Source organism: Zalophus californianus, chromosome 13 (assembly GCF_009762305.2).
Source record: "Zalophus californianus isolate mZalCal1 chromosome 13, mZalCal1.pri.v2, whole genome shotgun sequence".
Lineage (NCBI taxonomy): Eukaryota > Metazoa > Chordata > Mammalia > Carnivora > Otariidae > Zalophus > Zalophus californianus.
The window spans coordinates 31,382,487-31,405,564 of record NC_045607.1 but is presented as its reverse complement, the minus strand read 5'-3'; the positions used below and the strand labels follow the sequence as shown (position 1 = coordinate 31,405,564).

General features: G+C 41.3%; 1 protein-coding gene across 4 annotated transcripts in view; it reads left to right on the top strand.

Annotated features, from left to right (window-relative positions):
* The window catches only part of INVS (inversin), a 161,885-nt gene that overhangs the window by 130,656 nt on the left and 8,151 nt on the right, over positions 1-23,078 (top strand). For 3 of the 4 annotated variants that reach the window (XM_027615150.2, XM_027615151.2, XM_027615154.2), the window contains one exon: positions 14,341-15,058. In XM_027615150.2, coding sequence (XP_027470951.1) covers positions 14,341-15,058 — 718 coding nt within the window. The remainder of the gene's footprint in view (positions 1-14,340; positions 15,059-23,078) is intronic. The other variant, XM_027615153.2, reaches the window with a different exon arrangement.

Here is a 23,078-nt window from a genome sequence, read left to right as displayed (position 1 = left end):
GTCTTAACACAATTCACAGCGCTCACCATAGCACATACCCTCCCCAGGGTCCATCACCCAGCCACCCCATCCCTCCCACCCCCCACCACTCCAGCAACCCTTACTTTGTTTCCTGAGATTAAGAGTCTCTTATGGTTTGTCTTCCTCTCTGGTTTCATCTTGTCTCATTTTTCCCTCCCTTCCCCTATGATCCTCTGTCTTGTTTCTCAAATTCCTTATATCAGTGAGATCATATGATACTTGTCTTTCTCTGATTGACTTATTTCGCTTAGCATAATACCCTCTAGTTCCATTCACGTTGTTGCAACTGGCAAGATTTCTTTTTTTGATGGCTGCATAATATCCCATTGTATATATATACCACATCTTCTTATCCATTCATCTGTTGATGGACATCTAGGCTCTTTCCATAGTTTGGCTATTGTGGACATCTCCAGCAATGAATTGTAACAACTAGTTAGCCTTTTTTCTACCAGGAAAACACACCTAAACTTAGGACTCCAGGATTTTTATTCGGGTCAGTTACATAAGTACCCTCTGCCTAGCATATACTACAACTCCAGACTCCCAGAAGGAAAACAGATATTCTGCATAAATTATATCATTTGCCCAAAGCAATTTAAGCATATGGAGCCATTCTTACAAATTAAGGAACAGTGAGAGCCCTCCAGAACTCTTAAGTGCAAAAGCCAACATAGTGAAAAAGGCAAATAATGTCTTAGTAGTATTATAAAAATAGTTTTGACCTTTTGGACCCCAGAAAGAGTCTATGAAATCTCATGGTGACCCAGTTCAGGGCTTGGACAATTCATTCTCTCTCTCTGAACCTTAATTTCCTTACCCATAAAATGGGTTGGGGGAGGAATACTCAAAAAACAACAAATGAATAAACAAAAAAAGCAGAAAGAGACTCATAAATACAAAGAACAAACTGATGGTTGCCAGAGAGGAGGGGAGTGGGACAATGGGCGGAATGGGTGAAGGGGTGTGGGAAGTACGGGCTTCAGTTATGGAATGAACAAGTCATGGGGAAGGAAGGTGTAGCACAGGGAATACAGTTAATGGTATTATCATAGTGCCTATGATGATAGACGATAGCTGTACCTGTGGTGAGCACAGCATAGCAAGATTAAGATGCTGTATGCCTAAAACTAATGTAACATTGTGTCAACTATATTTCAATTTTAAATAAGAAAAAAATGAGTGCATACTCTCTACCCTGCAAGGCAGTTATGAATAGAAATCAAATAATTAATGTAGAATCTTATTATAGCCCATGACTTGTACTAGGTCTTCAGTAACTACTGTTATTAAACCACACTGATGATCTAGCCAAGAACAGCTACATAAAAGTACACATGAATGGCCACAAACATATCCAGAATGTAATTCCATAACCCACTTTACAGTGATAATGCATCAGTAACGTATACCTTAAGGAGGTCTGATGCTTTGTTATATATTCATTCATTTATTTTTTTTATTTTTTTTAAAGATTTTATTTATTTGAGAGAGAGAATGAGATAGAGAGAGCATGAGAGGGGGGAGGGTCAGAGGGAGAAGCAGACTCCTCCTTAAGGCAGTCAGTTAACCAACTGAGCCATGCAGGCACCCTATTCATTCATTTATTCATTCAGCTGGTGTTAACTAGACTCCCGTGATGTAACAACCACATCGAATTTCCTCAAATTCTTTCTTAGCTTGAGGTCACTGCATATTACACTCCCCCATTCATATGGATAAAAGTGCCTCTTATTTTTCTGATCTCAGGATGAATGTTACTTCCTCTATACAGCCATACTTCCCCATGAAACAAGGCTTCATCTTCCTGCTATATGTTCCCATAGGTCTTCTGTACTTCCATATTAGGAAGACCATCACCTTTTACTGTTATCGCTGGCTTGTCTGTTTTTTCCAATAGATTACAAGATCTATAAGATCAGTGTTGTTTCCATTATATGCTGCTATGTAAAAAACAAACAAAAAACAAAAACAAAAACTACACTAAAACTAAGTGGCTAAGAACAACAATTTATTATTTCTCATGATTCTGTGGGCTGGCTGGGCAGTTCCTCTACAGTTTCACCCGTTCTCTCACATGTGGCTACATGCAGGTGGAGGGTCAGCTGAACTGGGTCTAAGACAGACTGACTTAAATGTCTGGCAGTTGATACTGGCTATGAGCTGAGATTCCTTGACTCTGCTTTATATGCCTTTCATCCTCCATTAGACTAGACTGGCCTCCCTACACAGTGGTCTCAGGGCATCATTCTAAGAAAGCAAAGGCAGAAGCCACAAGACCTCTCGTGGAATAGGCTCCCGAATGTGCATGCTACATTCTGTTTGGTCAAAGCAAGTTGTATGACCAGCCCAGACTAAGTGATATGGAGAAATATACTCTACTTTTGTGCATACTAGGATGGGAGTAATTTTTTGCTATTAAAAAATCTACCACAGTTCCTTTTTGGTCACAGATTATTCACATTCCTCCCACATGCACAGTATTCTCAAAATTATCTCAGGACCCCAAAATGTCATCTCAGTTATCACATCAAGCTTGAAGTTTGGGATCTTAAGACCTATGTCATGTCCAGATGTTGTCAAAATTCCCCAGCTCTGGGGCACCTGGGTGTCTCAGTCAGTTAAGCGTCTGCCTTTGGCTCAGGTCATAATCCCAGGGTCCTGGGATCAAGCCCCGCATCGTTAGAAAGCCTGCTTCTCCCTCTCCCTCTGCCTGCTGCTCCCCCTATGTGTGCTCTCCCTCTCTGTGTCAAGTAAATTTAAAAATAAAATAAAATTAAATAAATAAATAAATAAATAAATAAATAAATAAATAAATAAATAAATAAAGAGATTCCCCAGATGTGAATCTTTCCAATTCAGGGAGTAGCCAACCAAAAACACATATTATCAACCCCTCTCCACACCCAACAAGCAATGATGAGGCAGGAACAGAATAACCACAGTAGACACCTTTGTTCAAAAGGGGAGAAATAAGAGGCACATACAAGTCACTAGTCCATAACAATTCTGAAAGCCAACTGGTGGGGCGCCTGGGTGGCTCAGTCGTTAAGCGTCTGCCTTCTGCTCAGGTCATGATCCCAGGGTCCTGGGATCGAGCCCCGCATCGGGCTCCCTGCTCAGCGGGAAGCCTGCTTCTCCCTCTCCCACTCCCCCTGCTTGTGTTCCCTCTCTCGCTGTCTCTCTCTATCAAATAAATAAATAAAATCTTGAAAAAAAAAAGCCAACTGGTTACACATTAGCAGGGTAGAAGTATGGAATGTTCCTTGATTAGGGTATGGTTTTACCCCTGTATGTGGTTTCCTATTCCATTCTTCTCCTTGGCTCTTGGCTCTGCCACCTGGGTTCTTGGTTCTGCTCTCTGAGACATCTTCCCTTCCCATAAGACATAGCGGATGTTTGCAGCTAAACACCTTTCTTCAGCCTGTTTCCTGCCTATAGGAAGTTGAGGTTCCAGAGGCTCCTGTTTGTTTTGAACTGCCTCAGCAGTTCAAGCTAGTGATACTCTTTGTGATACAATTACCTCAGAAATTTCATGGGTTTCAGGGGCACCTGGGTGGCTAAGTCGGTTAAGCATCTGACTCCTGATTTTGGCTCAGATCATAATCTCAGGGTCATGGGATTGAGCCCCGCATCAGGCGCCATGCTCAGCGGGGAGTCTGCTTGGGATTCTCCCTCTCCCTCTGCCCCTCCCTCTGCTCGTGTGCTCTGCTTCTTTCTCTCTCAAATAAACAAAAAAAAAAAATCTTTAAAAAAAATTTTGTGCGTTCCCTATGAATCTGACTGGATTCACTCCATGTTCCAAAACTACATCTATAATTATTTCTCAGACAGGCCTCTCTCTACTTTGGGTGGCTCAGGCTACTGTGGGAAAATGCCCTTGAAGTTCTTAGATGTTCTTTCGTGTAGCTTGCAGTGCTTTACAATGTACCATCTTAGATATTTTTAAGGTCTTAATAAAGGGTTGCACAGTACTACTCCTGATTTGATCTTTATCCTTAAGTCATATTTTACTAAGAGATTCTTTCATTGACTGGAAAGAATGAATATGTGAAACAGCTTTCTTTGCTAACCTGGCACATTTTAGGCTCTTTGTATTTCCTCTAGATTCTGCTTGTAAACTGAGCAGTTCTTTCCTAATTTTACTTCTTTTTCCCCACACCTTATTCCATGGAGCTAAGAAAGCTGGTTGATATTTTCTTGTTATTGCCCCTGAAACTCTCCTAATCCATATCTACAAATTCATTAGATATGTTTTCTGTCTTCTAAGTTACTGCAGGTAACTTTTACCCATCTTGCCAATTATTCTGCCCCTGAATAATACCATTGACCATTCTCCAAACTCCAATAGCAATTTCCTCTCTGCTCTGTCAGCCTTTGGTAATAGTCTCTTTATTGCCTTCCCAGCTTCTGTTCACTCATCAGTCCCTAAGTCAAAGCTATGGGTTTTGTTAGGCCAGCACCTCTCATTTTTAGCTTATTGGTTTCTGTGTTGTTTATCTCTAGTGACATAACAAATTACCCCCAAAACTAAGTGGCTTAAAACAACAACTTCTTATTTCTCACAATTCTGTGGGTTGTCTGAGCAGTTCCTCTCTTAGGTCACTTGGGCTCACTCATGTGGCCGATGGAACTAGAAAGTCCGAGATGGCTTCCTTTACACATGTGGCCATTGGTGCTGGCTATTGGCCAAGGTGTCTCAGATCTCTTCTACATGACCTTGCATCCTCCAGGAGGTAAGAAGGTAAGACCATCTTCCTTGCATGTTGTTCTCAGGGCAGTGCTCTGAGAGAAAGCCAGAAGTGACAAGCTCTCTTGAGGCCTAGGCTTCAAAACTTTCCTATCACTTGTACCACATTCTGTTGATCAGAGCAGTTCACAAGACCAGGCCAGATTCAAGGGGGTAGAGAAACATCTTCAAACCAGAGGTTTGAGCTCTGAGGTCTGGGAGGAGTCTGCTAAAGTTTCTCTCTCCCTCTCCCTCTGCCCCTCCCTGTGCTTGCTCTCCCTCTCTCTCTCTTAAAATAAATCAATTAATCTTAGAAAAAAAAAGATATGAAATGTATTCATTAGGTGTACTCATGTTTTCTGTAACAGAGTTCCATTTTATGGCAAAGCTTTGCTTCTACTCAGTCCACTAAATCACTCATGCAATGCATCCATTCAACAGATATGTTTTTGAGTCCACACTATGTACCAGCCATACTTAACTATAACTGGGGCTAAGGACCATACCATCAGCATCTTTCTTACAACAGTGAGCAGAAAATTGGTTACATAGGTAAATACTTCTTGACCTGACTCCTCTTAGAAAGCACCCATTAAAAGTTTGATGGGTTTGGGGCTTACTGTGTACCACAAGAATTACACTTAATCCCTGCAATTTCACATGGACAGTGTTTTCCACCTAATCCAGTGCTCAACAGAGAGAAGGGGGAGCACAGTTGTTTCAGACTTTTTACAAGTACAGAGGGTAATTGTGTTTCCGGTTATTATAAAACACCTTGGGACTTTTTTTTTTTTTTTTTTGAGAGAGAGAGAGAGTGCGTGGGTGGGGGGCAGAGGGAGAAGGAGAGGCAGAATCTTAAGCAGGCTCCACGCTGAGCACGAAGCCTGACACAGGGTGCTATCTCACAACCCTGAGATCATGACCTGAGCTGAAATCAAGAGTTGGACGCTTAACTGACTGAGCCACCTGAGTGCTCCAAAACACCTTGAGACATTTATGCTACAAGACCAATCAGATCTACTGTGGATCTGATCACATTCAGATAATCAGTCATCTTACATCCTGAAAAGCCCACTAAGTTTCAGTTTTTAATAACCAATCCTTTTTTTTAAAGATTTTTATTTACTTATCTGACAGAGAGATAGTGAGAGAGGGAGCACAAGCAAGGGGGGGTGGGAGAGGGAGAAGCAGGCTTCCCGCTGAGCAGGGAGCCCGATGCGGGGCTCGATTCCAGGACCCTGGGACCATGACCTGAGCCGAAGGCAGGCACCTAACGTCTGAGCCACCCAGGGCCCCTAATAACCAATCCTTTTGTCCTTTAATTACACTGATACTAGTTAGACTTTCTCTCCTTACTTGAAGGGGCTGATGGTATAAGTTCTGATCCAAGTCTGAAGGCTTGAAAAGCAGCAGCACCTGGGCAGCTTTGTCTAAGGGCAGCTTTGTCCCAGCTCAAGCAAAGAGAGCAAATCTGCCCTTCCTCCACCTTTGTTCTATTGAGGCCCTCCACAGACTAGTTTAAAGGTGATCTAGGACATGGTTTTGTAATGATTTTCAAGCCATGTATGGCTCATAAAATGAATTTAGTGGATTGGACCAGGATAATTTTCATGAAATAGACTATATTAGAAAATATCAAGGTAGGGGCACCTGGGTGGCTCAGCCAGTTAAGCGTCTGTCTTCGGCTCAGGTCGTGATCCCAGGGCCCTGGGACAGAGCCCCGCATCGGGCTCCCTGCACAGCAGGAGGCCTGCTTTTCCCTCTCCCTCTGCCTGCCACTCCCTCTGCTTGTGCTCTCTCTCTGTCAAATAAGTAAATAAAATCTTAAAAAAAATATATCAAAGTATATTGCACATAATAAAGGTAATAAATTTTATTGTAGTTGTATGTCTAGGCACAGAGGGGTGTGTGTGTGTGTGTGTGTGTGTGTACATACATGAATATGAGTATACTGGGCCACAATGTCAGAGTTGTCAAAAATTTGAAAGTCACTATTCTAAATAATTCTGAAGCAGGGGAGCTCCTCATTCCTTTGAGGGCAGGCACTGGTGTCCTGAATAAGGGACCTTTGGGAAGAGCCAGATTCAAATATACAGATAGGGTCTCAGAGAAACACAGCATCCAAACTTTGGGGAAGAGTAAATAGAAGGGAGGCCAATCAGCCTGATTCAGATGTAAGGAGAAGGAGCTCCAGTTTCATGGGCAGCCTTTGCCCTCATTTACCTGCCTAAGAGGCCAGGGTACAAAGGAAAATAGAATTTCTAGGAATCAAGAATATCCATTGACTGGAGCTTCTCTAGTATAGTCTTGCTGGGAAACCCCAACATAATTGGGCAGAGGGCACCCCGAGCCGCTTTCTGTTTGGCCACATTCTAAAGAGTCACAGCTACTTCAACTCATCAGTGCTTATGCAGTGTAGACCTTGAGGGGTAGGCATACCAGCAGGAACCCAGAGATGGGAAATGTGGGCCACTTCTTTTTCTCCTTCATCCTATCTCTTAGAAATGGAGAATGTTAGAGCTTGAGTGTCTTTAGAAAGCATCTCGTACAGCCTTTTCAGTACAAGTCAGGAAACGGAGACCCTGAAAGAGGGGTTTGCCCAACATCTCTTAGTAAGTGATTTCGTTCTTCTCTCTCATAGTAATTCTTCCCTTGTTTACAGTGCGTGGAGAGCATGATGGCTGAGTGCACAAGCTTTAGAATCAAATGAACTAGGTTCACATATAGACTCTATCACTACCTATATAATCTTGATCAAGTTACTTAACCTCTTCTAAGCCTCCATTTCTTAATTTATAAAAAAAAAAAAAGATAATGCCTGTCTTAGAAATTTGTGAACATTATGGCGATAACCCATGGAAAGATTTAAACCCAGTGCCTAAAGCACTCTATAAATATGAGCTGTTATTATAACTAATCTAATTATTACTTCTTCAAGAGGTAGGGAAGGAAGGAGATGGAATATTTAGGAGGATCACTGTGGCTGAGTGGAGGTTGGGTTTGCAGGGCCTACACTAAGACACAGTGGCAGGGCGAGGAGTAAGGGCTGGCCTGGAGAGATGCAATTGAGAGGACTTGCTAGCAGATTCCTTGTGGGAGGTGGTGAGATAAAGTTGTCTGAGTCAGTGTGGTTTTCGGGAGAGTCTAGTGGAGGAGAAACTTGCTGTTTTAAGGGCCATCCCTGGTGTTATCTTCTTTCTCACCATATGGGCTGCCAGAACTAGTGGGTATGACTGGTGGGAGTAAGTGGGCCCTTACGTTTGGTGTGTGTACAATGGCTAACAAAAAATTCAGTTACCTCCTGTATGCCAAAGACTCCCTGACCTCCTTCCCTTGTTCCAATTATGTATATTTAGTTATTTACTTATGCCTCACTTGGATGTCCCAAAGGCATCCCAAACTCAACCTAGCTGAGACAGGACTGATGAAGATTTCATGTAAGCCTGCTCTGTGCGTTGGTTGATGATGTACTCATCCGTCTGGACACTCAGTGCGGGAGGAACGATTATTTCCTTTTCCTTTACTGCCCGTCCCCAACCTGTCACCAGCTCTTGTCTCATTGACTTCCTAAACATCTTTCAAACCCGTTTTCTCCCTCTCATCCCCCACCCCCGTATATTCTACCTCACACCTTCTTGCCTTCATCTCCAACTCGGACTGTTGTAGTAGCTTCCTAACTGGTCTTACTTATCTGCTCTGACTCCCCTAATCCATTTTCCTCTCTGTGAACAGATGAGTCTCTTCAAAATGAAACCTCCTCATATCTCTCCCCCAGTCAGAGCCCTGGAATTAACCACTTCTCCAAAGAACCCTGGTTCCCTTTGTTGAAGAATGGTATTAGAAACCAAAATCTGAGTGCTAGGGGGGCATATTACTATTGGAGTACTGTTGCTCCTAAGCCCTATCAGCAGACAGAGCTAAAAATTATTTACATCTATTTCTGCATCTGTCTGTGTGTGTGTATCACACACACACACACACACACACACACACACACACACACACACACACACGAGTTCATATTCATGATACCTCCAATTCCATTCAACACCACAGCGATTATTCTATCTTTTCTTCTCTTTATTTGAAGTGTTTCCTCCAACAGTGAAGGATCTGGCTCCCGTCATCTAGGATATATATGCTTATTTGTTCAATCCTGGTATACACATAAAGCAGTTTCAGAATTGCTAACCCATATCCCTGTGAGAGACAAACTTACTAACTAGAGCACAGTATTCACATACATTTCTTTTTGTCCTTACAGTATCCAGCCAAGATATGTTTTTACAAAGTTACTTAGGTCAGTTCTTTTCTTCACCTTTTAGTGTGGTTACCTAATTCATTTGTAATACAGTTAGGTTTGTTTGTTATTATTTATAATCCACTTTGAGTTCTTTCCCACATCCTAGTTGATTTTAATTGTTGGGCTTTTTTTTTTTTTTGTAGTTGGGTACTTTTTATTTAAACAGAAAATGATGTGTTTTCCTAATTACGAAAGTGGTTAATATACATTACAAAATAATTTTAAAACAGAAAAGAACAAAGAAAAAATAAAAATCCTCCTTAAGATAATCAACTCTTATCACTTCGGTATAAATCCATCTACTAGAACTTTCCTTTTTTTTATTTCAGAAAAGAGTGGGCATCCTATTTTGAGGTCTTACATTATCTCCTTGTTTTCAACAAAAATGTTAGTAGCTGCTTAGTATTATATCAGATCATGACTACAGCATGATTTGTTTAATCATGTCTGTGTTGTAGGACATATGAGCTAAATAACCTTTCATACACATTTTTGTGTACATCTCTAATTTTTATGGCTCTTTAAACATCCTGCCAAATTTCATTCCAGGCGGTTGCAAAAGGTTATTTCAGCCTTTCAAAAGCAAAAAACCAAAAACTCTCTCTAAACATTTAGGCAAATAGTGATTTTATTGAATCCTAGTTAGCAGGATGGAATTTTGTCATATTTTTACTGGCTCTGTGTATTTATTTTCTGGATTGTTCACTGATGTACTCTGTCAATTTTTATATTGGTTTTTCATTTTCTTAATATTTCTAAAAGCTTAGCATATAATAAGAATAGTAACCTTTGTCTATCATATATAATGAATGTCTTTTTTAAGTTTACCCTTTGTTTAATTTTTTCTTTTGAGATTTTTATCCTTGTGGTTTTACCTAAGAAAAGGTTTTTCCCACTTTAAGATCTAATAAACACATATATTTTCTGATTTTTACTATTTCAAATTTAATTTTTTATATAGTGATATTGGAATCTAATGACTTCTTTTTAGAGAATAGGCAGTTGTTCTAGTCATATACATGAAATAATCTGCATGGAATATACAATAATATACATGGAAATGAGCCATATACTTGGAGCTGCAACACTGGCAGCGGGCTTTGTGAGTAATGGCTTCAGGAGGGGTACAGCATTTCTCTCTGGGTTCACACCCAGGGGCTCTAAGCAGCTCAGCTCACCACAAATTAAAAATGCTGTCTTTATTATATATATTTTTATATATGGGTATATTTTTAGCTTTGTATTCTTTCTAACTGATCTATCTATATTAATACCCAAATCACATTATTTTTATCATCACTAGTTAGTATCTAATATCATCTAGCAGTCTCTTCATTATTTTTCTTTTTTTTTCCCTTTTTTATTGAAGTATGTATGGTTGACATACAATGTTACACACATTAGTTTCAGGTTTATAAGATAGTGATTGGACAATCCTGTACATTATGCAATGCTCACCATAAGTGTAGCTACCATCTGTTACCATACAACATTATTATAATAATATTGACTATAGGGGCGCCTGGGTGGCTCAGTTGGTTAAGCGACTGCCTTCGGCTCAGGTCATGATCCTGGAGTCCCGGGATCGAGTCTCACATCGGGCTCCCTGCTCAGCAGGGAGTCTGCTTCTCCCTCTGACCCTCTTCCCTCTCGTGCTCTCTATCTCCCATTCTCTCTCTCTCAAATAAGTAAATAAATAAATAAAATCTTTAAAAAAAATAATAATAATATTGACTATATTTCCTATGCTGTATTTTTCATCCCTATGACTTATTTATCTTAGAACTGGAAGTTTGTACCTCTTAATTTTTTCCTTTTAATAGAATTTACTTTTTAGAGCAGTTTTAGGTTTACAGCAAAATTGAGCAGAAAGTGCAGAGTTTCCATACACTCCTGGCCCCCAACACACACATACTCCCCAACTCAACATCCTATACCAGAGTGGTGCATTTGTTAAAATTGATGAATCTACATTGATACATCCTTATCACACAAAGTCCACAGTTTATATCAGACTTCATGCCTGGTGTTGCACATTCTATAGGTTTTGACAAATGTATAATGACTCATATCCACCATTATGGCACCATACAGAAGAGTTTCATTGCCTGTATTAGGGTTCTCCAGAGAAACAGAACTAATAGGAGATATATATATATATATATATATATATATATATGGAGGTTTGTTCTAGAAATTGGCTCACTTGATTATGGAGGTTGAGAAGTCCCACGATCTGCTGCCTGCAAGCTGGAGAACCAGGAAAGCTGGTGGTATGATTCAGTGAATCTGAAGGCTCGAGAACCAGGGGAGCAGATGGTGTGAGGCCGAGTCCAGAGGCCTGAGAATCAGGGGGATGAAGGGGCTGATGGTATAAGTTCTGATCCAAGTCTGAAAGCCTGAAAAGTAGCAGCACCTGGGCAGCTTTGTCTAAGGGCAGCTTTGTCCCAGCTCAAGCAAAGAGAGCAAATCTGCCCTTCCTCCACCTTTGTTCTATTGAGGCCCTCCACAGACTAGATGTTGCCCACCTGCATTGGTGAAGGCAATCTTCTGTACTCAGTCTACCAATTCATTCTTTCCAAGACATCCTCACAGACAGATGCAGAAATATTTTATCAGCTATCTGGGTGCCCCTTATCCCAGTCAAGTTGACACATAAAATTAACCATCACATTGCCCTAAGAATCCCCTGTGCTCTGCCTATCTATCCTTCCCTCCCTCGAACCCTTAGCAACTACTGATCCATTTACTATCTCCATAGTTTTGCCCATTTCCAAAATGTCATAGAGTTGGAATCATACAGTAGGTAGCCTTTTCAGATTGGCTTCTTTCACTTACTAATATGCACTAGTAATATTCATACAAGGGAAGTAATATTTCACTTAGGAACATCCTCCATGGCTTGGTAACTCATTTCTGTTTAGCGCTCATTTCCTTTTTATTTCATTTCCTTTCAGTTCATTTCTTTTTAGTGCTGAATAATATTCCATTGTCGGGATGTACCACAATTTAGTCATCTATGCAGCTACTGAAGGACATCTTGGTTGCTTCCAAGTTTTGGAAATTATGAATAAAGCTACTCTAAATATCCATATGCAGGGTTTTGGGCGGACGTTATTTACCCAAATTCATTTGGGTAAATAACAAAGAGAACAATAGCTGGATCGTCTGGTAAGAACAGTTTTGTAAGGAACTGCCACCCTATCTTCCAAAGTGGCTGTGCCATCTTGCCTTCCCACCAGCAGTGTATGAGAGTTCCTGTTGCTGCACATCCTTATCAGCCTTTGGTGTTATCAGTGTTTTTTGTGTTTTCACCATCTAATAGGTGTGTGGTGGTATCTTGTTTAATTAATTGGGGCTTTAGTGGTGTTTGTGAAACATTATAATGGTTCTAAGAGTCAGAACTATACAGAAGATAGACACAGAGAAGTATTGTTCCCCCTCACCCCACTACCTAGTTCCCATTTCCCTCTTTCTCCCCCTTTCCTGCCCAATCACAGTAGGTACCCAGTCTCTTCGGTTTCTGGTTTATCCTTTCTATATTTCTTTCATACAAATTAGCAGATACAAGTATATTTCCTTATATCCCCTTTGTCTTACATGAAGCATAGCATAGTTTAGATACTTCTTTGCACTGTAAAATGGTTATTTTAAAGTTTGTTTCTGAAAACACATTATCTGGATAATCTGTGTGTCTGTTTTTATTGTCGCCCCCACTCATTGAATACTATCTTGTCTCTTTATCTGCCTGCATATTTTTGATTGAGTGGTAGACATTTAATATAAAAATTTACATGAGAAATAACATAAGATTTAGGATAATAGTAATTCCTCCAGAAGGGATTTACATTGGCTTCTGGCAGACATTTAGGAGCATGAGCAATCCAAGTTTGAGCAATCCAAACCTTAATCTAGTTTCTAATACTGAGATGATGCAAAGCTGCACTCAGTCCCTCCAAGGGTCAATTTACTATGAGTTCACCTTTCCTCCTAAGATATAGCCCTCCAGGGTTCCAGCCCAAAGGAATGCTTCTTGGCAGGTTCTGGACTCCAGGTTGTGTCCTCCAAACCTTGAGGGGATAATTCTGTTCTCCTAGGAATATATGACCCCAAATGCCTTGCTCATTTCTGTCGGTTACCTGATTCTCCTGCATCTTGGCCCCATATTTTTTTCTGTCTTGTTAGCTCTTTGATGCCTTCAGACAGGTGGTTTTTAATATTTTGCTTGGCTTTTCTGTTGTCCTCAGTGGTGAGTATGCCTCAATTCTGCCCTTACAGAAGCAGAAGTTCTTTCACTGCTTTTTATATTGAGTCTGAAATGTTTCATTTTAGAGGTTGTATTTAGTTCTTTTTCAAATCTATTCTTTTCCCATATTTTTAAATTCTTTTGTGTTTAATCAAAAGAATACACTGTTCTATTAGCTAAGTTCTTGTTGATCTAATATTGCTATTGTGTCTGTTAACTCATTCACGGTAGATAATCTCCTCATGCATTTTATAATTTTGGATTGTGAAGTCATTTTCAGAAGGACCCCTCTGTGTGGCCTGAGTTGAGGGAATGCCATGTCAAAATAATAACTGTGTTTGCTTCAATGAAGCATCCTGTACCACCATCTTGAGACTGGTTTTTATATTAATTTTTTCTATGGGTTGAGAATAAATGAATATGAAACCCATGTGAGGCACAGGACTTAAGTTTCAAATTCTCAAGGGAGATTCTTTCCCCCATCCAGAACTCAGGCTAAGACAAATTTGCTTGTTGTTTTCCGAAGGATATAACCCCTCAAGAGTCCTGGCTTCATGCAGGGTCTTGGTTCTAGCTAACTTTCTGCCTGCAAGACCTTGTTTTCTGTCATTATTTGGATATTAAAACACAGCCAGATATTTAGTAAGACCCACTGTTGCCCACTCCACCATTACTACCTGCCCAGACAGTTGCTGGATCAGCTCACACACTTAACACTCTGATTTTCAGTTTTCCCTTTGTTTTTGCCCTCTACTTTGTTTTTGGATTTCCTTTATTTTCTTGAAGGCACTATGGTGCTTGTAAAAGAATGTTTATTATATTTTAGTCAGCATTGTAGTGGGAAGGTATCAGGTTAGCTAACATTCCATTGCTAGAAATAGAAGCTAAACGGTTTTTTTTCCCCCTAATTAGAATCACTACTATCATGGTGATGTTACTAGGACAAGTCTGAGTATTTTACATGAACAAATGAGCAGAACTGCCCCACTATGCAAGTTTGGAACAATAAATATTCTTTCCCTTTTCCCTTGTCTCCCCAAGAATCACCCAGAGAACAGTCTAAAGGCCGATCTGCCTGTGTCCACTTCCGCCCCAGTGAAGGCAGTGATGGAAACAGACATCCAGGAGTCTCCTCTGTTGAGAAGCCCAGAGGTGAGACAGTTGGTGAGCAGCAGTGTGACAAGGGGAAAGGCTTCTTGAAGCAGCCTTCCTGTATCAGGGTGGCTGGGCCAGACGAGGAAGGAGAGGATGCCAGTTGGGCAGCTGCAAGCCTTCCACGGCAGGATGGCCCCCGGAAACCCAGCAGGCGGCAGGACACAGCACCCAAGGCCAAATGTGCCTCCCAGAAAAGACGAGTTCAAGAGCTCCGAGGAGGAAGGCACTCCCCGGCTGGCTCTAGCCGGCCTGGCAGTGCCAAGGGGGAGGTGGTCCATGCTGGGCAGAATCCTCTCCACCATCGAACATCAAGAAACAAAATGACACAGGACAAGCTCGCAGGAGGGATCTGCTCAGACTTGCCACAGAACACAGAGGTGTTGAGGTCAGGAGTCAGGAAGTCGGGAACATCCACCCTGTGGGAGGACACTCTGATATCCAAGGAGACTGATCCAGCACCTGGTCCCCTCTCTGGGCAGAGTGTGAATATTGGCCTTCTCCCCGTAGAGCTGCGGCTGCAGATAATCCAGAAAGAAAGAAGCAGGAAAGAGCTGTTTCGCAAAAAGAACAAGGCGGCAGCGGTCATCCAGCGGGCCTGGAGAAGGTAGGATGAGGGAGGGGCCCCGGCTCCTCTGGATCTCTGCTTGTCCTGATACTCCTAACGTCCTAATGTGACACGCCCTGTGCTCTGTTCTTCTAGTGAATTCCATGTGCTGGCATGACAAGGCCAATTTTACTGAGTGTGCCCAGAAAATTCACTCATGCGTAGGTCCTTGTAATTTACATTGATAAGCTATTTGGAAGATGGTTTTGCCAAGAAAATCAGGAAGCAGCCAGGATAGCCTGGTGTAAAGGAAAAGAGCCTCAGTTTGTAACCAAGAAGCCTGAGTTTCCCTTTACAAATCACGTGGCTTTTTTTTTTTTCTTGCTGTTTTCTCATCTGTGAAACAGGATTTAGTAATTGCTGCATCTGTCCTGTTTATATGGCAGGTTGCTAGAATGAAATCATGGGCACTTTGTGAATTCTAAAGCACTACACGTGTAAGATATTTTATTTTTCTTTTTATGTCCTTACTACCCAGGAATTAGTAATAGTCCGAGTACCTAAACCAGGGCCTGGTCATAGTGGATTAAGTGGCTGACATAGGTGCGAAAGCACCTGCCGAGCTGGGACTATGGGGTAGGGGCTAGGAGTAGTGGTGGAGGCGTCCTGACATAGACAAATTCCTCCAGGGAGTCATCATGGGAGGACTGGAGGAGTCCTTTGCTGCAAGTTTTTCACATATTTCATCATCTCCTTCATCTGCAGGCCCCACTAGGGCCTAAATCTAGATGAGGCCTTAGTCATGACCGGTGTCTGGGGGAGGGCTGGAGCCGTTGCCCACAGGTGGGGCTCAGGTGGCCTCCATTTCCAGAGAGAGGAAGGGCACTGGGGGAACAAAGCAAGTAAATCACTGCGAGCACAGGTGTGCCACATGTCAACACCCCTGTCAGGAGATAAAAGGGCCAGAGAGACACTATCCGCAGAGAGAGAGAGGAGAGAGGGGAGAGTGGAGAGAGCAGAGAGAGCAGGAGAGGTTCTTGGGAGATCTGGGGAGAGGCCTCGGGGACTATGGTGCCAAGGACTGCCTGGCTGAGAGCCGGGCAATCTGCTCCATGTGGGCACAGCCTCTGCTACAGTGCGTCCTCATGTCTGTTCGAGCCGCTGGCCTTACAAAGTCATCTCCCGCCTGATCCCCCTTCCTCTCCCAGCCACCCCAGGAAGCTGTCACCGTAGGGATCAGTGTCCCCATTTTTCAGGCAAGCAGATTGTCTCAAGAAAAACGACTTGTCCTAGTGATACAGATCAGGCACTCGAAGCTCTGACTCAAGGGCCTTTCCCATACGTTCTCGGTAAAGGTACTGTTTGCTGTGGTCAAGGTCACGGTGGCGGAAGCAGGCCTCATGCTCTTCACCTCAGAACAGGCTGGAGCAGAAGGGCTGCATGGATGGTGCTCACACTGGTCAAGGTAATGTGACAGGGAGATGATGTTATTACTGTTGCTAATTGATTAAACGCTTGCGCCAGGTGCTGTTCTAAGTCGTTTTACCTGTATTAACTGACTTAATCCTCCCAGTAACCCTATGAGGTACATACTGTTCTTGTCCCCATTTCACAGATGAGGAAGCTGAAGCACAGAGAGGTTAATAACCCGCCAAGGTTACAGAGCTAAGAAGTGCCAATGCTGGTTTGGAGGGGAGATAGTCTGTCTCTGAAGCCACAGATGGGAACGGTCCTTGCTTCCCCTCCCTGGAGAGTTCTACCAGACGTGCACTGGCTACCATCCCAGAGGAACTTTTTAAGTATTTCAGCTGAAACCTGGGATCTAAACAAGCCAGCAAGGTTTACCATATCAGGCCCCACAGCTGCTCCCTAGCCAAAATGCCTTCCCGTCAAACTATTCTTTGAAGAGTCAGAAGCTGACAGGTCCTGTCCGTAAGTGTCCATAGCAGCAAATGAGCCTTCAGTCATTCCCCCCCCAAGAACACTGGGTTCACAGTCTGTGTGCCCATCTGGGGAGGCAATTACACAGCCCTCTGGCTGCACCATTGTGCAATTCTGAGACCTGGGACATTGACTCCCAGAAGGACTGTGGGATGCTGCACGTTGTGGGAAGTTGCATGTCTGGTGACAGTAAAAACACTCTTATTGATTCTGTTATAGATAGCCTTATGCATCTTCCATTTTAAGTACAGAAGCCCAAAGTGTTGTCCTGGGACCTTTGACACCAAAGCTAAGGAGCAGTGAGGGGTGGGGTAGAAAACAGGGTTTGGCACATAACTGCTCCACAGAGGCAGGCTGTCATTACAGGAGACATGTTGAGGACAGAAGGAGGCCGGCTGGGAAATGTGCAAGGATAGGGTGAGCGGAGGGAACCTTGCGCCCGGAGAACAGTGAGTGGGGCTGAGTCTTAAAGTGTGAGTCTTATTACCAATCAAGACTTTATTTTCAAGATTGAAACGAGATAGTGTATGATCTAAGTGAGGCTGGAAATTTGCTGTGGCTAAGAGCAGTTGTTGTATTAAACTTCCTTTTTACCTGAACATTTGTAAGCTGCCTTCCTGTCAGCTCTTCTCCAGCATGTTGTAAGGTGAATTAGCAAGGATGGGCTGGACCATAGGAAAAGCCGTGAGCCCTGGGCTGAACGGGATGACTGGGCATCTTAGGGCTCCCAACAAACCAGGAGTGCTATTTTCCTTGAGGATGGCAGAACAGAGGATATGACTCTGAGCCCTGGAACCATCCTGTCATCTGGACACAGACTCAGAAGTCTGCATACCAGAACTGATTAGGTAGAAGTTGTACCCCCGAAAGCCAACACCTGGGCTTCCCAGTGAGTTTTTTGCCCGCAGAGAAGAGGGTGTGGAAGATGCTTGGCATCACAAACCAAAGCAGCTGAACTATGGAGCCGTACTGCCCCGTATCCCCAGCTTTTCTCCAGAGTTGGCTTTTTGGAAATGTGATATATATTCTAGTAGAAAGATGCCATGGTTTGGCATGCTACAGGAAAAAAGAATCATGCAGTTTGAGTGAAATCGGCCTTGAGGGCAAGAGAGAAGAGCTGCACCTCGCATCACAAGGAGATTTTTTAGCGGACTTCAGGAAGACCTCATTTCTCATTTGGTGTATTGTAAAATCAGGCATGGGGCCTGTCTCTGCAGCATCTTTAGGCTCACTAGTGATTAATCAGCTACCAATCAGATAAAGAACACTGAAGCAGCTTTTCTTGGGAGGCTCCAAAACAGCTGTGTTCATTAAGAAATTTAGGAGTGCGTGTGGGATAGACACCATCAAATAAACACTAGATGTAAAGACAGCCATCATCCCCATGCCCCTCACCTCTCCCAATCCAGGCCCCACCCTCCAACAGAATGAACTTAGTAAAATACAGCTCTTACTTTTGCCACCTTTTTTTTTCCTTAAGATTTACTTATTTTAGAGAGAGAGCCCGCGCACAGGGGAGAGGGGCAGAGGGAGAGGGAAAGAGAGTTATAAACAGAGTCCTAAGCAGACTCCACACTGAGCACAGAGCCCAGTGTGGGGCTCAGTCTTACCACCCTGAGACCATGACCTGAGCCGAAATCAAGAGCTGGACACTTAACCAACTGAGCCACCCAGGTGCCCCACTTTTGCCACCTGTTTTAAAAAAAAAAAAACCCTCTGCAGATCCCCCACCAAGTACACAGTACAGAACAAAGTCCTTAGCAGGATTTGGCTGTTGGGTCAGACAGTACTGAGTTTGAATGTTGGTCTCTCCTGGCTCTAGCTGTGAGACCTTCTGCAACTTACTCAACCTTTTCCCCCACCAGTTTTATTGAGATATAATTGACTTACAGATAAATGACGTACAGCCATGTGTAAGTTTAAGGTGAACAGCATAATGACTTGACTTGCATATAGGATTCATATGAAATGATTACAATGTTTAGTTAGGATCCATCATCTCATGTAGATATTTAAAAAGCAGGGGAAACAAACTGGTTTTTTTCCTTGCGATGAGAACTTAGGTAGGATGCTCTCAACTTTTATATATACCATAAAGCAGTGTTACCTGTAGCCATTGTGTTGTACATTATATCCCCAGTACTTACTTATCTCGTAACTGGAAGTTTGTATCTTTTGATCACCATCACCCAATTCCTCCTCCCCTCACCCCCTACTTCCGGTAACCACAAATCTGATTTTTTTTTAAGATTCCACATATAAGTGAAATCCTACAGTATTTCTCTTTCTCTGGCTTATTTCACTTAGCATAATTCCCTCCAGTCCATTCATGTTGTCACAAATGGCAGGATTTCATTTTTTATGGCTATTGTATATATCCCACAATTTCTTTATCCATTCATCCATGGATGGACAACTGAGGGATGTATCCATGTCTTGGCTATTGTAAATAGTGCTAAAGTGAACCTGGGGATGCAGATATCTCGACATAGATCTTCATTTCCTTCTCTATTTATCCCCAGAAGTGGAATTGATGGATCATACATAGTTCTATTTTTAGTTTTTTGAGAAAAATCCACACTGTTTTCCATCATGGCCAAACCAATTTATTCCACCAAAAGAACACAGGTTCCATTTTCTGCACATCTTGCCAACATTTGTTATCTCTCGTCTTCTGATAATAGCCATCCTACCAGGCATTATGTGATCTCTCATTGTGGTTTTGATTTGAATTTCCCCTAGGATTAATGATGTTGAGCACCTTCTCATGTACCTGTTAGCCATTCATGTATCTTCTTTGGAAAAATGTCTCTTCAGGTCCTTTGCCCCTTTTTTTCAATGGATCATTTGGGATTTTTTGCTATTTAGTTGTAGGAGTTCTCTGTTTTTTGGATAGTAACCTCTTTATCAGATATATGATTTGTAAATATTTTTTCCCATTCCACAGATTGTCTTTTCATTTTGTAGATCATTTATTTCACTGTGCCTAAGCTTTTTACTTTGTAGTTCCACTTGTTTATTTTGTGTTTGTGCTTTTTGCATCATATCCAAAAAAATCATTGGCAAGACATCTGTCAGGGAGCTTTTTCCCGTTTTCTTTTAGGAATTTCTGGTCTTACCTTTAGGTCTTTTTAATCCATTTCTAATTAATTTTTGTGAGTGGTGTAAGATAAGGGTCTTGTTTCATTCTTTTACATATGAATATCCAATTTTTCCAGCACCATTTATCAAACAATTGTCTTTTCTCCATTGAGTATGGTTGGCTCCCTGGTCAAATATAGTTGACCTTGTATGCATGGGTTTATTTCTGGGCTGTTAATTCTCTTCCATTGGTCCAGGCATCTGTTTTTAGGTGGGTACCATACTGTTTTGATTACTGTAACTTTATAATATAGCTTGAAATCAGGAAGTATGAAGCTTCTCCCTTTGTTCTTTCTCAAGATTGCTTTGGCTACTTGGGGTCTTTTATAGTTCCATATAAATTTTAGAATTGTATTTTCCTACTTCTGTAAAAAATGCCATTGGAATCTTGATAGGGATTGTACTGAATCTATAGATGGCTTTGGGTACTATGGATGTTTTAATATTCTTCCAATCCAAGAACACAGTTTCCAATTATTTGTTTCTTCATTTCATCAGTGTTCTGTAGTTTTCAGTGTAGAGATCTTTCATCTCTTTAGTTGAATTTATTCCTATTTTGTATTTGATGCTATTATAAATGGGATCATTTTATTACTTTTTCAGATAATGTTGTTAGTGCATAGAAATGCCATTGATTTTTGTAAATTTTGTATCCTGCAACTTCACTGAATTTGTTGATTAGAATTAACAGTTTCTGGTAAAGTCCCTAAGTTTTTTAATATATAAAAATCATCTGTAAATAGAGATATATTAACTTCCTTTCCTTATGTGATGTCTTTTACTTTCTTTCTTGCCTGATTGCTCTAGCTGGAATTTCCAGTACTGTGTTGAATAGGATTTGAGTGACACCCTTGTCTTGTTCCTAATCTCAGAGGAAAAGTTCCCAACTTTTCACCATTGAGTTTGATGTTTTACTGTGGACTTATCATATGTGACCTTTATTATGTTAAGGTATATTACTTCTGTACCTAATTTCTTAAGTCTTTACCATGAACCAGATGTTAAATTTTGTAAAATGCTTTTTCTGCTTCTATTGAGATAATCATGTTTTTCTTTCATTCTATTAATGTGATGTAGCACTTTGATTTTACGTATGTTGAACTATCTTTTCAGGGGTAAATCCCACTCAGTCATGGTGAATGATCCTTTTAATAAATGTGCTGGTGAATTCAGTTCCTGCTATTTTATTGAGAATTTTTGCATCTATATTCATTAAAGAGTATTGGCTTGTAGTGTCCTTTTCTGTCTTTGGTATCAGGGTAATGCTGGCCTTATAAAATGAGTTTGGGAGTGTTCTCTACTCTTTGGGAAGGGTTTTAAGAGGATTGGCATTTTTTTTTTTTAAGATTTTATTTTTAAGCAATCTTTATATCCAACATGGGGCTTGAACCTACCACCCCAAGATCAAGCGTCACATGTTCTACTGACTAGGCCAGCAGGCACCCTGGCATTAATTCTTCTTTAAATGTTTGGTAAAATTCACCAGCCATCTGGTCCTGAGCTTTTCTTCATTGGGAGGTTTTTGATTACTGATTCAATCTTCTTACTAGTAATTGGTCTATTCACCTTGACTCAGTGTTGGTAGGTTGTATGTTTCTAATAACTTCCATTTCTTCTAGGTTGTCCACTTTGTTGTATAGTTGCTCATAGTAGTGTCTTATGGTCCACTGCCTTTCTGTCTTATCAGTTGTAATGTCTCCTTTTTCATAATTTTGACTTGCATCATCTCTTCCTTGGTGAGTCTAGCTAAAGGTTTGTCAACTTTTCTCTATTTTCCTGCTATTTCATTTATTTCTTCTCCAATCTTTATTATTTCCTTCTTTCTGTAACTTTGGGCTTTGTTCTTTTCCTACTTTCTTAAAGTGTAGGAGTAGCTTATCTATTTGAACTCCTTCTTGCTTCTTAACATTGGCAATTATTGCTATGAAGTTCCCTCTTAAAACTTGTTGCTGCATTCCATTAAGTTTTGGTGTGTTGTATTTCCATATTTTGTTTGCCTCAAGATACTTTATTTTCCCTTTGATTTCTTTGGTCCATTGGTTACTCAGGAAAATGTTAATTTCCATGTATTTGTGAATTTTCCAGTTTTCCTCCTACTACTGATTTCTAGTTTCATACCACTGTAGTCAAAGAGGATATTTAGTATGGTTCCAGTCTTCTTGAATTTGCCAACACTTGTTTTGAGACCTAAGATATGGTCTCTCCTAGGAAATGCCCCATGTGTGCTTGAGAAGAATGTCTATTCTGCTGTTGTTGGATGGAATGTTCTATATGTCAGGTCAAATTGATCTATAGTGTTAGTCAAATCCTTTTTTTTTTTTTTAATATTTATTTATTTGACAGAGACAGCAAGAGAGGAACACAAACAGGGGGAGTGGGAGAGGGAGAAGCAGGCTTCCCGCCAAGCAGGGAGCCTGATGTGGGGTTCGATCCAAGGACCCCGGGATCATGACCTGAGCCGAAAGCAGACACTTAATGGCTGAGCCACCCAGGCACCCTCCTCTTTTCCTTTATTGATGCTCTATCTAGATGATCTATCCATTTTTGAGTGTGGGGTATTAAACTTATCAGCTATCATTGTATTGCTGTTTATTTCTGCTGTTAGCTGTTTTTGCTTTTATATATTTAGGTGCTCCAACGTTGGGTGCATAAATATTTACAAATATATCTTCTTGATGGATCAACCTTACTATCATTATATAATGGCCTTGTCCCTTTTTTACTGTTTTTAAAGTTTGTTCTTTCTGATATAGCTACCCATGCTTTTTTGTTACCATTTGCTTGAAATATCTTTTTCCATCCCTTCACTCTTGAGGCAGCATATCATTGGATCTTTTTTTCCCCCAATCCATTCAGCCATTCTATATCTTTTGTAGGACTTAATTCATTTACATTTAAAGTAATTATTGATAAATAAGGACTTACTATTGTAATTTTGTTGTTTTCTGGCTATTTTGTAGAACTGTTTCACCTTCTTTCTTATCCTGTCTTGTGTGTG